At 38.1% G+C, this 14,990-nt stretch overlaps 1 protein-coding gene across 2 annotated transcripts; it reads left to right on the forward strand.

Annotated features, from left to right (window-relative positions):
* Positions 1-9,244: 9,244 nt before the first annotated feature.
* LOC122670576 (AP2-like ethylene-responsive transcription factor PLT2) lies at positions 9,245-14,263 on the forward strand. Of its 2 annotated transcripts, XM_043867517.1 has the most exons (10): positions 9,245-9,354; positions 9,468-9,986; positions 10,068-10,181; positions 10,274-10,356; positions 12,068-12,076; positions 12,181-12,275; positions 12,416-12,489; positions 12,580-12,630; positions 13,628-13,701; positions 13,798-14,263. In XM_043867517.1, exons 2-10 carry the CDS (start codon positions 9,649-9,651, stop codon positions 14,172-14,174), a joined length of 1,215 nt encoding a protein of 404 aa, XP_043723452.1. In that variant the 5' UTR covers positions 9,245-9,354; positions 9,468-9,648; the 3' UTR covers positions 14,175-14,263. The 2 variants fall into 2 exon arrangements, with proteins under 2 accessions (XP_043723452.1, XP_043723451.1); XM_043867516.1 differs by lacking the exon at positions 9,245-9,354 and having other exon boundaries at positions 9,424-9,986.
* Positions 14,264-14,990: the final 727 nt, after the last annotated feature.

A 14,990-nucleotide genomic window follows, 5' to 3' on the forward strand; every position in this document is an offset into this window, starting at 1 on the left:
AGAGGAAACACAACTCAAGCTAGCTCCGAAAAGATCCATCATCATTCATTTCAACTGTTTCACAACAGTTGGAAACATGGTTTTAAAAATCGGGAATTGGATCGGTGAATTGGCCGATTTGGATTGGGATCAGCTGACATCGATCCTGATTTCCACCGCTCCTAATCGTTGCTTTCTGAATCGGAATCGAATTGGCCGAATCTACTGATCCCTAGTAATTTTCTCTATAATCCATCTTGAATTAGACCGATTATGGGTCGATTCTCGATTCCTAAATCGATTCAATTTTCACCATAAAATAGCTTAAATTCCTGATTCCTGAACCGATTCGGATCGGAATCCTCTCGGACCTATTCCTTTCTCGATTCCGAGTTTTAAAGTTTTGGTTGGAGATGATGGTTATGGGGTTGAATTGCAGTTCCTTGGATAAGGTGATAATAGCAGCTCCAATTCCTCTATATAGGCCTCTAGGGCAGAGGACGATTTCCTAGATCCCACTTACGTTCATACTGTACCTGTTCTTGGACTCAATAATACAGAAACCCATCCAACATTTCCAGTTACAGAATCATAAGCACCATCTGTGATAAAATGTGACTAGTCACGGGTTCAAGTCCAGGAAACAGCCTCTCTGGAAATAGGGGTAAGGCTCCGTACATTTGACCTTCTCCAGACCCTGCTAAACGCGGGAGCCTTGTGCAATGGGTACGACCTTTTGATGTATACTAGCATAGTTAGTCACATAGTATGAATGGCCTGAATGAGATTAGGGAGAGGTATTTTAAGGGGAAAAAAAATCTCTACTTGGTGATGTTTCCTACGCCCTCTCACAGGACACCCTGAGATGACGCTTCTGTCGCTTGGGTAGATACCCAGGCATACTCATCTATTGGCTCATACGCTTGTGTAGAGACCATGCGACCAAGTAGAGATCTCTTGCCCGTATTTTTAATTAAATTAAAGATAATATAGGATAATTATGTTAGATAAATGTCTCTTTTTTATTTTACATCTTTCCTCTTTTAAGTAGCATGCTTGTAATAAGAAATTGTCAATGAGATGGAAACAAGGCAGATAGGGATTGGGAATCCCAATTGCACACAATCTAGACAACCCACAATCTAGGGATTGGTACCATATTTGACCCCTTGTGGGTTCCCTCATTGCCTCCTTGTGGGGTCCTATTGAGGTTGATGGCCGGTGGGCCTTTGAATTGCACCAAAAAAAAAAAAAAAAAAAAAAATGACAACCCACAAGTGGGATTTATATAAACTAGTGGCGATTTTGGCAATCTCTCCCTCCCTCCAACGGAAAATTATCACCTCAATTTGCTTGTTCCTCAATTTCTTCAGTTCCATCTAATAGAGGGAGGTGGATCCCACTTGGACAGTGTGTTTGGGTAGGGGGTAGGATGGTCATTTTCAACCCCCCTTTCCCCCTCCCCCTCCCCCTCCCCGCACTATTAGATGAAATTGAGAAAATTGAGGGGCAGGCAAATTGAGGGGATAAAGATCCCCAAGTGTGCTTGTCTGGTGTTTCCGAAGAATAGGAAGTAGGAACTACACAGTTGTGCTTCTAAGGTTAAAAAAGTTTCCCTTTCAATTTGATTAAGAGGTGAGAGATAATCAATCTATTCTTCAACACTTAAGACTTTTCTCACTAATGGTTAAGGGAAGGGAAAAAGCAAGATTTTCCACTGGAAACAAACACAAGTTGCGGTTTAAAACAATTCAAAATGACCGAGCGACCAAAAATATCTATATGTTCCTCACATCATCCCCTTTTCCTGGAAGCAAGTTTCAGCTAAAGGCATACACCACTACAGGGAACAGAGAATTACTTCTTTTAATCATAATTGTTAATAATAAAAAAAAACGGAGATAATTTCTTAGATCTACTAAATAAAACAAAAATTACAAGAGAAATAGGTGTCAAATTCGTTTTACATCCATTAAAATCTGTTTTAAACCACGATGGGTACAATTTTCTTTACCTATTTTTATTATTATATTTATTGTTTCTTTCACTCTTGTTTTTTATTTTTTACCAAGTTTCCTTCCAGCCATGGTGAATGGGATCTCATTGTGGGCAGGAGAGGCTGGGAATAGGCATCGGGAAGGATATTTTAGAACATACTAAAACCCTAGGATGGTGGGTGAACCATCCTCTCTTGTTTTTTTTTTTTTTTTCTTTTAAATACGTTTCTATTGTTTTCTATTCCAACAATTAAGTTGTACTTCCCTTTAAGACTCAATGCTATAGCTTTGTTTTCTTCTTTGTTAATGGGTAAATTACAAGATGACCCGCTGAGTTTTGCCCTAAATACAGTGTGATCTCCTGTGTTTCTAAAATATACATTCGAATCCCTTTAAATGCACGGTGTTAAACATAAAATTTAAATAACAATTTTACCCTTCAATTAAAATAACCCTATTCTAACCCATATTAAAAGAATGATTCGAACCCTCTTTAACGTTGCCATTTCCTTCTTCTTCGCAAGCTGCAACCGAACCTGTTCTCATCTCCGCAAGCACATGATTTGCAACTCCTGCAACTTCGCCACACAATACGCAACTCTTGCAACGGCCCAAAAGAAGAGGTAAAGGGACAGCCTTTGCTTTGATGATCCATCAATATCACCCTTTGGTCGCCAAACATAAGACTCAGATTGATATTTACAAAACTGCAATCTGTTCAGAATTTGTAAATTCTCATATGAATACCATACATGTTTCAAAATGAACAGATCAGAGCTGTCCCATGTAAACCCGAACTTAACTACCAAAGATCTTCACCCACAAACACCAACTGAAGAGTCTCATTACAATTGAATATCTTTTCCAAATTCAATATACCAAATCAACTAGAACTTTAATAACATTGAATAAAAAATCGTTCCAGTAGCCATCAAAATCACAAACAACTCATAAACAAGACAAGCCATTTTGAGGAAGAAGCACAAACATTTCTGAGGCCTATCACATTTCAAAAAATTGCAGATTTGAACCCTAAAGTCTCATTTGATTTAAAAAAAATTGTAGCTTTGCACCCAAAATCTCATTTGATTTCAAAAAAATTGCAGCTTTGAACCCCAAAATCTCATTTGATTGAAAAACCTGCAACTTCAAACCCTAAAATCTGATTTGATTGAAAAAATCCCTCCCTCGTCGTCGATTGATGTTGAAGATGGCCTCAATAGATCGCCACAGCAAGAACACTAAACCCCTTCTTCCTTATCCCACGAATGGTTCAAGTAGTAGGGGATGGAGTTGAAGCTGGCCTCTGCAAATCGACATAGCAAGAACCCTAAACCCCATCTTCCTTATCCCGCGAATGGTTCGAGTAGCAGGAAATGGAGTTGAAGATGGCCTCAATAGATCGCTAGAACCCTAAACCCACGAATGATTTGAGTAGCACGGGAAGGGGGTGAAGTTTGGGCTGCCCTATGGGCAAAATGGTAAGCTCACACCCCATTGGGGGTATATTTATAATTTTAAGGCATCAATGGCCAACTCGTCAACGATTACCGGGAATGCTCGGAGTGGGGCTGAGTGTAACAAGTACCCTAAACTCAGGGGCCTCGAGTGTATATCTTAGAAACATAGGAGGTCGCACTATATTTAAGGCAAAACTCAGGGGGTCACCATGTAATTTATCCTTTTTTTTTAGGGGGTAATAGGAGTTTTGATTTCTACTCTTACAACTAAGGTGCACTTTTATCCGATTTCATGATTTTTAAAACAGTTAAATGAGGTTATGGTAATTTTGGAAGTTTGTTTTTATTTTATTCTTGTGTGGTATGAGTACTAACCAACTTTGGGGATTAAGTAAATCTTTTTAAAATAGAAAGTAGTAGATGTAAAACAAATTTGAAACCTACTTATCTTGTAATTTTCATTCTTATCTAATGGTTCTAAGAAATTTTCCCTAAAAAATTTGACGTTTTCAAAATATTGAAGCCTTCATTGGTTCATTTATACAGAAAAAATGCAATAAAAAGTGATACGCCTTCTATGTCAATAATGCATTCTAGATATGTTGATGCCTTGACACTAAGGTTGTGTTTGATATGCATTCTAGGTCGATTTTGCATTATCGGACGATAAAAACAACTATTTTTATCATCCGAGGATGTGAAATCGACCTAGAATGCATAACAAACACTGGCTAAAGATTGCGTTTGGTATACATTCTGAGATGAAAAAAAAAACAATTATTTATAGCATCTCAGAATGGATTTAGACCCTCTGCCAAGAAGTTACATGTCATCATCCTGCCCAGCCCCCTCGGAGCGCCACGTGTTTTTATGACTATCTAACAGCCAGGTTTTTAAAAAATTCAAATGCGAAAAAAGATTTGGTTAAACACCTCAACCAACACGAACTGGACTGACCTAAACAAAACAAAACCCTAAGTGAGCAAATCATTTTGAAATCGATTCAAATCGTCTTCTTCCTCTCCTCTCCATGGTGGCTCTACAAATCGATTTTTGGGGCTTCTTCCATTAACCTCTCCGTGGCTCTGCAACTTCCATTGATGGTATATATTCCTCTGTGTGTCTCAGCAAATCGATTTTTGGTCTTCTTCCTCTCCTCTACGTGGCTCTGCAAATCAAATTTTGGGGCTTCATTAAATCCATTGAGCTTAACTGGGGAAAGGGAAAGAACACGTTCCTGTGAAACAAAAAATTTATGGTCTGAAATTTTAACAGAGAGTGTCAAAGAACATTCAAGAAAATGGAGAACAGTACACGTGCTAATGCTATTTGACTATAGGAGGATGTAGTAATTGATTCTATTTCATGGCTGGGTTGCATAAAAATTCAAGGATTTGAACTACCTATTTTGAATAGAATTAATATTCCTTATTATGGACTAATATTTAATATCCTAAAATCAGGCTAATTATTATTGGTCTAATAAAGGGGGTCATTCAGTTACTTTAGGAGTCTAATGTGGACTGGCTTAGTGTGGGCTAGACAGTTTCCTATTGGGACTATGATGAGTGAAACCCTATAGGAAACACTATATAAAGGGAGCTACCCCCCTCCCCTCAAGCCTAACAACAAGATCATTATTATTAAGAATGCAATATGGAAAGAGAAGGGAAGGGATTCCGAGATCTCCAGCCTTGTGCATAAAGCTTTCTCATCAAGCCAGTTCGTTGGGAATAGAGAGGAAACACCTTGGTCTTTATTTTCCGCTACGATTATCATCACTATGGATTCGAAACAAGGTTAGTAGTTCTACTCTGACACTTTATTATTTGTTTGATTGTGTTCTTGGACGGCCTATGGAGATCCTGTTTATTTGGTTTATGTCCCTATTTGGGATAAATAATCTAACACTACCACCCCAACTAGAATGCAAGTGTTATTTATAAGATTTTAAGTGGAACCCCAAATAGACCAATAGGGATTCTTTTATGAATATGATGCTTGGAAACTTGATTTGAGCACTAAAGAATTTGAGGGAAGAAGAACACTTGGCTCTCAAGAACTTGAAGAACTTTGTTGATAAGCAAAGAGGAAAATATGAATGGAGATCAACAGAAGAAGTTCCAAGAAAAAAATTAATTATGGACTTCATCACAAGGTAAATTGAGTCCAACTTCATAAAATAGTGAGGGAAACAAGTATATCAGGAATTATCTGAAGAGGAAACTTTATACTCTGTAAATATTCATTGGATTGCGACTTGGCTTTTAAAGAGCAAAAACTAGGCTAGATCTACTTCCAAACATAACACTGCACATCAATAATGATAAATTCCAACCCCTTAATCAATAAAGCTTTCCATATTTTTGGTATAGAGAATTGATCATGGATTGGACAAAGAGAACTAGAAACGGTACGACATGCAGGATTTGGTTTTACTTGATCTCAAATAAACCTTTCCATGTTTTGTTTTTTTGGCTTCTTCATTGATTTGATTTTATTTGAGATTTGCAGAGCCCTTTCACGGAGAGGAGAGGAAGAAGCTTAGTTCAGGAACGGCAATTGAACGGAAACTGATACGCACGACAATTAAACGGATTAGACAGCAATAATATGTTTAAAAAATCCAGCGTAATAAAACGCATACGACAATAATACGAACGTGTTTAATACGATCACTCTATAAGCAAAAATACGGGCATATATTCACTATAGAACAGGCATTCAATTCACCACCTAATAACAAAATAATAGCATATTCGCAATGATTTTATCAAAAACAAACCTCACAACTAAAATGTACACAATATAATATCTCCTATTACATCTCATAAGATTATCATTTAACACTCCATATTATTTAAGTTAAGGTTTGAGTAATTCTTTATAGCTGTGTTGCTGGAGAAATAAAAGTTGCAGGTTGCACTATGTCAGACAGAAAGTCTATGCCATTGTGCCACCAAACAGAAGAAAAAAATATCTAATAAAAAAGTGATCAAATAATCTCCAGTGAAAAGCGCAATCATATTTCAGATATGGTATAAATAAATCTGGTAGTTGGGTTTGTGTGGCAAGAACTCCACTCATCTCTATAGCAGAATTTTAGCTCAAAAATTTTTACTTATTACTTTCTTATCTTAAATCTATTTGTGGTTGTGTAAGTCCAAAGTGAGGGATCTCATAAGGAATTATAAAATCAGCAGTTTTTTTGGGGGATTTTGAAAAATCTGACTAGTTTTTACATTTCTCATGCAACGGTCATCGTATACAGATAAAGTTGAAGTAAACTTCCAATGTCAGAATTTTTTAATGGTCTTTGTTTGAATTGTTTTATATAAACGTGGAGCAGATCAACAAACCAATTTCCCATACAAAAGCTCAAATTTATATCAATTCTACAGATACTCTGTGAATCCTTCCGAGGTTGCCCTGTAATCTATCTATTTTGGATAGAAAGAATAATTTTCAGGTTTCTCAGAGCTTCTATTCCTTCCTCATATGTTTTTTTGGAGGAGTTATTGCACAAAAATCATAGAGCAATATAAAAAAAATTAGAATTTTTTCCCAAAAACCTTGAACCCAAGAAATCAAATACAGCAAACAGAGACTAAAAGAGACCATAAAGGCTGAGAAATGACTTACAATAGAGATGGAGAATAAAGACTTGCTGGCCAAATAAAAATAGAGAAGAGGGAGAGCCTCAGATATAGTGTTTCCGCTACTGCAATCACCGCTACAACCGTTCGGCAAACGGAGACGGAGAAGAAGAAGAGAAACAGAGCTTGTCTGCCGCTGCAATTAATCGTGAACGGAAGACGGAGAATAGGAAGGGGGCAGGGGTATTGAGCCTTATTGGAAATCTTGCTGGCCGCCGTTGAACTGAAATGGGAACGGAGACGAAGAAGGTGAATGGGGCAGCTGACGGCTAGGATTCGAAGACCAGAGCTGTTTTTTTTCCATTTTGCGAGTTGCGAGGCTTTTTTGCGTGTTTCTCTTTAGTTTTGATTTTTTTTTTTCACATAAACAAATCTTTCAATTTAAAAGTATTATTCGCGTTTAATACGTATTTATATGGGTATAAAACGGTATCACTTAAAAAACGCCTTTTTTAACATACATACAGATGTATATAGTAAAATACGTTTTTTTGAATTAAACGTTTGGATATGCATATAATACACGAATTTACTGTATACGGGCCAGCCTAGCCTGACCTTAGGACTGTAAATCCCAGGCTCTGCCCGGGTTTAGGTTCGCTAGACGCAGTCTTGCACCCCCTACCGTCTAGAGATATTCTCTTGGTGGGTTTTTTATAAGAAAAAAAGTTTCGCATTCATTGGAAGGGGAACTTAGCACATTCACGGGAGAAAAAGATCCTCTCCAACTCCAATCACCCATCTAACAGTGGAGTGGGTTTGGACCAATCCAGATCCTCTACTGCCGAGCTGCCCGGTAGGACCGTGCAGCCCAGACACAATGAAGCGTGCAGTGACCGCCTTGCCCCTGCCCAAACGCCTTGCCCGAGTGGGGGTAAGGCGGTCATTGCGTGCCTCATTGTGTCTGGGCTGCACAGTCCTACTGGGCAGCTCGGCAGTAGAGGATCATGATCCAGGTTTGGACACATACCCCCAAGTATTACAGGTGTTGGGATGCGTATCCAAATCCACCAGTTTGGATGGGTGGTTGGAGAGGAGTTGAATGCCTAAGTAGTTGGAGGGAAAATTATCTCCTGTAATTATTTGTCGGTCCATTTCCCCAAATCCCTCTAATGGGGGGAGATGGACCCACCCAGACTGGGGTAAGGTGGTCATTTTCGCCCCTCTATGAGAAGGATTGCAGGACATGGACGAGAGAGAATTGTAAAGGATAAAGATCCGGAGTTTCACCAAAAAAAAAAAAAAAGATCCGGAGTTTGAGGGGAACCGGAAAAACACGTATACCGTGCCTCGAGCGAAAGAAAGTTATCGAGATGCGAGTTTTACCTGGAAAACCTTACTACGCTCCCGTTGCGCAGTTGTCCCTGCCCAGCCTGTTCGACCAATTCCCGCGTTTTGAAGGGCTTATTTTCTTGCGACTTAGCGAGAGAAAATTCTTCACGACTCCATCACTCCAAAGAGGGGAAAACGAACTGATGATATACCCGAATCAGGGTATTCACCTTCTTCCCTTTTAATTTTTCTTCTTGTCTTGGTTGGATTTTCTCGAATAATCAAATTTATTGTTTCCCGTACTGAGTACAAACCATGAGTTCCATAATCCCAGGCATTTTGACCCCATGTACTGAAAAAAAAAAATGATTTCTTATCTTCTTTGCGGCATTGTTGCCAATTTTGGTGGTTTTTCTTTCAGGTGAAGACGCTAACGGTGTAAGTGGTGACTTGATGGTTCAACTTTTGGTTTGAATCATAACCCAACCCAAAATTTGTTGTAGTGTACATTCTTGGCATCTGATCAGAGGATTCCCCCTTCCCCCTCTCCTCCCAAGAAGGGGATTTTTTTTTTTTTACATTTAACAGTTTATTTATTTGGACATGCAAATACTGCATTCATGACTAGCATTAGTTTATCTATTCGATGCTTTAAGGAATGCTCCGGTACAGTATAATTTTTCCAGGATATTTTGGATATGTCCTTGTGAGAATAAAATTTAGCAGGAGTTAATGGGAGTTGATGAGATAGGGCAAACCCTAAACTGGACCGTTGGGTTTTGTCCTTAACCATCCCAACATGGAGAATTCGCACGTGTGACGTTGTTTACTTGGATTTTATATTGCTCTTATTCTCAATTTAGATTTTTCATGGATTCATGCAGTTTGATGAAAATCCGGTTGGATTTTATATTGCTTTTATTCTCAATTTAGATTGATTTGACCATATCTATAATGAACATTTTCCTGAGTAATTTACACAAGGGAGGGGTGTGGGAAACGCAAGCCATGCTATTATTGATTTTGGCATTTCTATTTATTTATTTTATTTGTTATTATTACTTTTTTTTCAGAAGGTAATTTGGTTTATTCTTTGAGAACAGCACGTTATGAAATAAAAAAAGCACCTAAGTGACTACTTTCCTAGTTCGTCTATGAAGATTCCAATGAGTATGTCGACCAATTGACATCAACATTGGGGGGAACTTTAGAAGAGCTCCTCAAATTGCTGCTCAGTTGTCAGCTATTTTTGGTGTAGAGAATGAACTGACCTTTCGAAGTGAAATGTCCGATATAACTGAAGCTTCCTCCGGGAGGAACTCTGACAATTTTCCTTCAAACAATGCTCTACCTCATTCTAGCTCTCATGGGCCTGCATCCGCAAATGAAATAACATCTGGACACCAACATTTGCCTCGGGAAGACAAGGAGAATTCACATTCAAATGATACTCGGTTAATACTTCTAACCTGCTCTGTGAGTTGTCTGCCATCAAACAACAGTGACAATCACTTGTCAGAAAGGACAGGAGAGAGTCCAGAGAAGACTACTGTTGTTGATTCTACTCCTAAAATCTCAGGCAAAAAATTTAGTCAACATCTTACTTATTGCGGCATTAACAGGTTTGTCCTTATATGTCAGAATCATTGTTTTATTCTTTCTTAAATTATTGAATGACTAAAGATTAATTTGTTTTATTATAGAGGCAAATGTAATGGGGGATGTGTAACTCTATTGGATGAGAACTTACATTCTTCGGAGCCGAAGTCAATCAGAAATTCTGGCCAAAACAAATTGACCTATCGTGGAGTTACAAGGTAATTATGTTTTTTTTTTTTTTTTTCCATTAAGAAAAATCTTTCCATGCTACTTTTCGATTGTTGTAAGGCTATTACAATTCATTTTCCAGACACAGATGGACTCGGAAATATGAAGCACACATTTGGGATGGAAGTCAAATTACTGAAGGTCATAAACGGAAAGGAAAACACGGTATGTGGTTCAATTTGAGCACTTCTGTTTAAAAGGGTTATTACCAGTGCTGGTCCCACTTATGCGAGGTCCTGGGAGGGGTGAGTATGGAGACGGTCCTAACCTTCGGTATTTTTTTGTGCAAAGTGGCTGTTCTCAAGACTTGAACCCGGGCATTTGCCCTAGCAGCCTGAACCTTTTGCCATTGCTCCAAGAAAAGTGGCCCCAATTTGAGCACTTCTGTTTACTGGTAATACTCAGCAGTTTTTTTTATGGGTTGCATAGCTGGTTGGTTTAAAATGTTGCAGTGATATTTCTTAGATCTACTAGATAAGAATGGAAATTACAAGATAAGTTGGTTTCAAATTTGTTTTACATCCACTACTTTCCATTTTGAAAAGATTTACTCAATCCCCAAAGTTGGTTAGTACTCATGCGGTCATGCCACACAAGAATAAAATAAAAGCAAACTTCCAAAATTGCCCCAAAGATCTGTTTGAAACCACGATGGGGAAAATAGGAGGGAAGGGGAGCGCAACTTTCTGTACCTGTTTTTCTTATTGTTTCTCGCTCTTGTTTTTTGTTTTGTTTGTTTGTTTGTGTTTTTTTTTTTTTTTTTTTTTTTTTCTGATCGAGTTTCCTTCCACCCACGGTGAATGGGATTTCATCGGGGGGCGGAAATAGGTATCGGGAGGGTATTTTGGAACATACTAAAACCCTAGGAGGGGTTTGTGAACCCTAGGATGGTGGGTGAACAATCCTCTTTTTTTTTCTAATACGTTTCTATTGTTTTCTATTCAAACAATTAAGGTGTCCTTCCCTTTAGACTCAATGCTATAGATTTGTTTTTTTTTTTTTTTTTGGAGGGGGGTAATAGGAGCTTTGATTTCTACTCATACAATTAAGGTGCACTTTCATCGGATTTCACGGTTTTTAAAAATTTAAGTGAGGTTGGGGCAATTTTGGAAGTTTGCTTTTATTTTATTTTTGCATGGCGTACTAACCAACTTTGGGGATTAATTAAATCTTTTTAAAAACAAAGTAGTGGATGTAAAACAAATTTGAAACCTACGTATCTTGTAATTTCCGTTCTTACCTATTGGATCTAAGAAATTTTCCCTATAATATACTATGGGATGTAGCGAAGAAATTTTCATCAAGTGGATGGCCTTGTAAACCTTTGGTTCTCATTATTTTTGGAGGATTAATAAAGAGTGTTGATCATATTGTTTTCGATGGATTCGAAGAAACTGGGATTTATCCGATGGTTAAGATCAATGGATTGGTGTAGGTTTGGCAGTATGGGCTCTACAAGAAGTATCCGTTCATTGATGATTCAGATTGATTTAGTTTTCCAACGTGTGGCTGATATCTTTGAGTTGGGGAATGGAAGTTTGGGGATGCAACTTGCTCGAAATACCGTATTTAATGTGGGAGCCTTTACAGACTTTCCAAAAAATGTACACTGAAGCTTTAGACATCTTGTTTATGTTAATTTATTTGTGATCGTTTGGTCTTGCTTCAATGAACTGATAGCGATGTGACTACTTAATGATGCTAACTGTTCTATTTCCCTTCCTTATGCTTATACCCAACACACACATTTGACTGAAGGAATAGATTAGGTCTACAAACTTAAATCCTGTGAAGCATTAAATATTTATGTGTTTTACTTCTCCCTGTGGTTGTGGACGCTGCTGCGGTTGGTAACGCTGCTACAACTGTTCCTCAGTATATCTCGGTCAGTTATTTGGTCCCAGTTATGCTGGTATGATTTAATTTTGCATGAAAGGGTTGTAGCTCTTACTATGGTCTTTGACTCTTTGGGATGCTTTATCTACTCAGGTGGCTATGAATCTGAGGCAGAAGCTGCACGGGCATATGACCTCACAGCTCTCAAATACTGGGGGCCAAAGGCAATGACCAAATTGAACTTCCCTGTGAGACTCTTCACCTGGTGTTTCTCTTCACTGATTACTACTTGGACCAAGTTATGATTCTACTATGTAATTATGTTGATCTTCGACTTTTGGTTACTGGAAACCAGCATTAACCATGTTACTACTAACTTCTTATGCAGATCATTTTCTATGAGAAAGAACTTGAGGAGATGGAGAGTATGTCCCGTGAGGAGTTTGTGACATCTCTTAGAAGGTAAATGAAAGAAGTCTTGGCTAGTTTCTATTCTCAAGATCCATAAATCTGTATTCAATTGAATTAAGTTTGGCTGGTAAAATTTTGCAGGAAAAGTATCTGTTTCACAAGAGGTTCTTCTGCTTACAGAGGAGTGACAAGGTCTTCAATTTATTTTACTTGGTCCCTGCTTTTTTGAATGTTCTTTTTAATCCTTACAAGTGATCTCTAGACTCAAGAGGTAACTGGTTTTTGTTTCTTTTTCATTGGGCTTAAACAAAAATACTGGATGCAAATTGAGGAATGAAGGATGTGGCCCTGGAAGGCTACTGTTTATCAGATGGTTGCCGAGTCAATATACCTAATGGGAACAACAAGATACAGTTATGGTTGTATTGCATTGTCTAGCGTCAATGTTCATTTGGTGTCCTTGAATCATTGTCCATTAGAAACCAGAACCGCTCACGTGTGATTTTCAATGAGATCATAGTATGATTTTAATTAACTATATCAGTTCCATTCTTTTGGGCAGTCAATAGAATAGGACAATTCTTCAAGTTTTCTAAAGAAACTTATGAATTGGATGATAACAATTCCCTTGCACAGTTGCCACCTGTTTGTTAAAGAGCTGTTGCTATAAAAGTACAGCGGGATTTTTAATTAAGTATTTTTTATTTTCTCAAAATTGTATAGTCTTGAGCTTTGTAGCATCTGCCCTCATAGATGAGTGTAAAATTGTGCATGTTAAGGGGTCTGGTCCTACCATTTATGGGTCCATCTTGGAGTTCTTCTGGGTTAGTGGATGACTTGAACCATGCGGTGATAAGCTATTTTGGACAATAGAGGAAAAGGGGAAAAAAAATAGAAAAAAACATAAAGAAAAGAAAGAAAGGAAATTGCTTAAGAATGCAGAAGATTTTGTGTTCTTTTGGAGAATGAGGAACAGGAAAAATAAATAGGCAAGGAAATGTCTGATCATCCGGCCAGCCTGAATTTGCATATATATTCTACTTGATCCTGTTAATGGTCGATTTTTACTTACATCCCGTGTTTCTGGTCTAAAGTTTTGTACTTTGTAGAGATCTGTTCGAAGTGGATTAGCCATTGGTTATTGTTTGTGTCTGAAACATTCAAGTAAATTCAATCTTCTGTTTTACAGACATCGTGATGGGCGGTGGCAAGCACGAATTAAAGTGGCTTCTAGCAAAAAAGACACTTACCTGGGAACGTTTAGTGAGTATCTCCTAAATTCAGTTCCATTTGTATATAATAAATTACAAAACTTAAGGGACTTGAAACCTGAGCCATTTGGGATAATCCTCTATTCAGGTACTGAGGAAGAAGCTGCCCAGGCCTATGATGCTGCTGCTGTCAAATTTCGAGGCATGAAGGCCCTAACAAACTTTGACATAAGTAACTACTTAGAGGAAGGTTCAAAAGATCTGGAAGGCTTCTCTCAGCCAAAAAGATTGAGGTACAGTGATAAGTTTGTTATCCAGACAGCTTGCATGCCTGATTCTGATCCCGAACCAGATGAAAGCTCCCGGAGAACTATGACTCCACTAAATCTTCCTGAACATCCTACAGTGGCAGTGATGCCTTCAGTTTCCCAATCTGTTTCTCAGGCAGAGGAAAGCATCAGCAGACCCATAATATCATCAATTCTGCCTGAACATCCCACTCCTGTGGCACTGATACCAAACTAAATGACAGACACCTCTTTTGTGGAACTTGATTTCAAAATATTATAGTCAATGTTATTGTACTTTGTACTAATTGCAGTTGCTAGCTTTTTATGAAAATTTGTGTGGAATTAGATGCTGGTTTGGTTGCAGTGGCTGTATCATGGAGAATGGTACTATCCAAGTTTTTTAGGGGAAATGTTTGATACACGGTTTCTTTGTAAAACCACAGTTTTGTGTATAGATAAAGGGTCTTCTTAATTTTTGGTTGGATCCACACAAATAAAATAGGACAAGAAAATTCAAGAGGCCTATAACGATCTGGATTTTTGTTCCTTCGTATCTTCAGGGAAGATTGAATCAAGGATTAAGAAGTTGGCAGCTTTCTATTACATGTTGAGCTGTACGAGATGAAATTCTCATATACGGATCTTAGAGGAGGATTCTCCTTGGTTTACATATCTCAATTAGGAGGCAGCAGGCAGAATATGTTGAATTTTTTTTATTATTTGTTTATTTATTTATATTTTAGAAAAAAAAAACTCACTTTTGTTTGAAGAACAGATACCATTGAAATAAAATCAAAAGAAAAAAAAAAACATATATGCAACCCCAAGGGGCAGCGTAGTTGGCAAGGGATGAAGCCTAAGGAAGCTGAAGGTCTTGAGTTCTACTCCGCTTCCCCCCCTTGGGGCCACCCTCCCAGAGGAAACTCCCTGGTGAGCATGGGGGCCCCAGTATCTCTCGGTTTGTGTATTTTGTGGGGTTGTGCATGAGCTCCGGGGGGGAAATACCAAATAATCAATTCATGTGATAGAAAATGTTCCAGGTAGTTGCATC

The sequence above is a fragment of the Telopea speciosissima genome, chromosome 8 (genome assembly GCF_018873765.1).
Source record: "Telopea speciosissima isolate NSW1024214 ecotype Mountain lineage chromosome 8, Tspe_v1, whole genome shotgun sequence".
In the NCBI taxonomy this organism is placed as follows: Eukaryota; Viridiplantae; Streptophyta; class Magnoliopsida; order Proteales; family Proteaceae; genus Telopea; species Telopea speciosissima.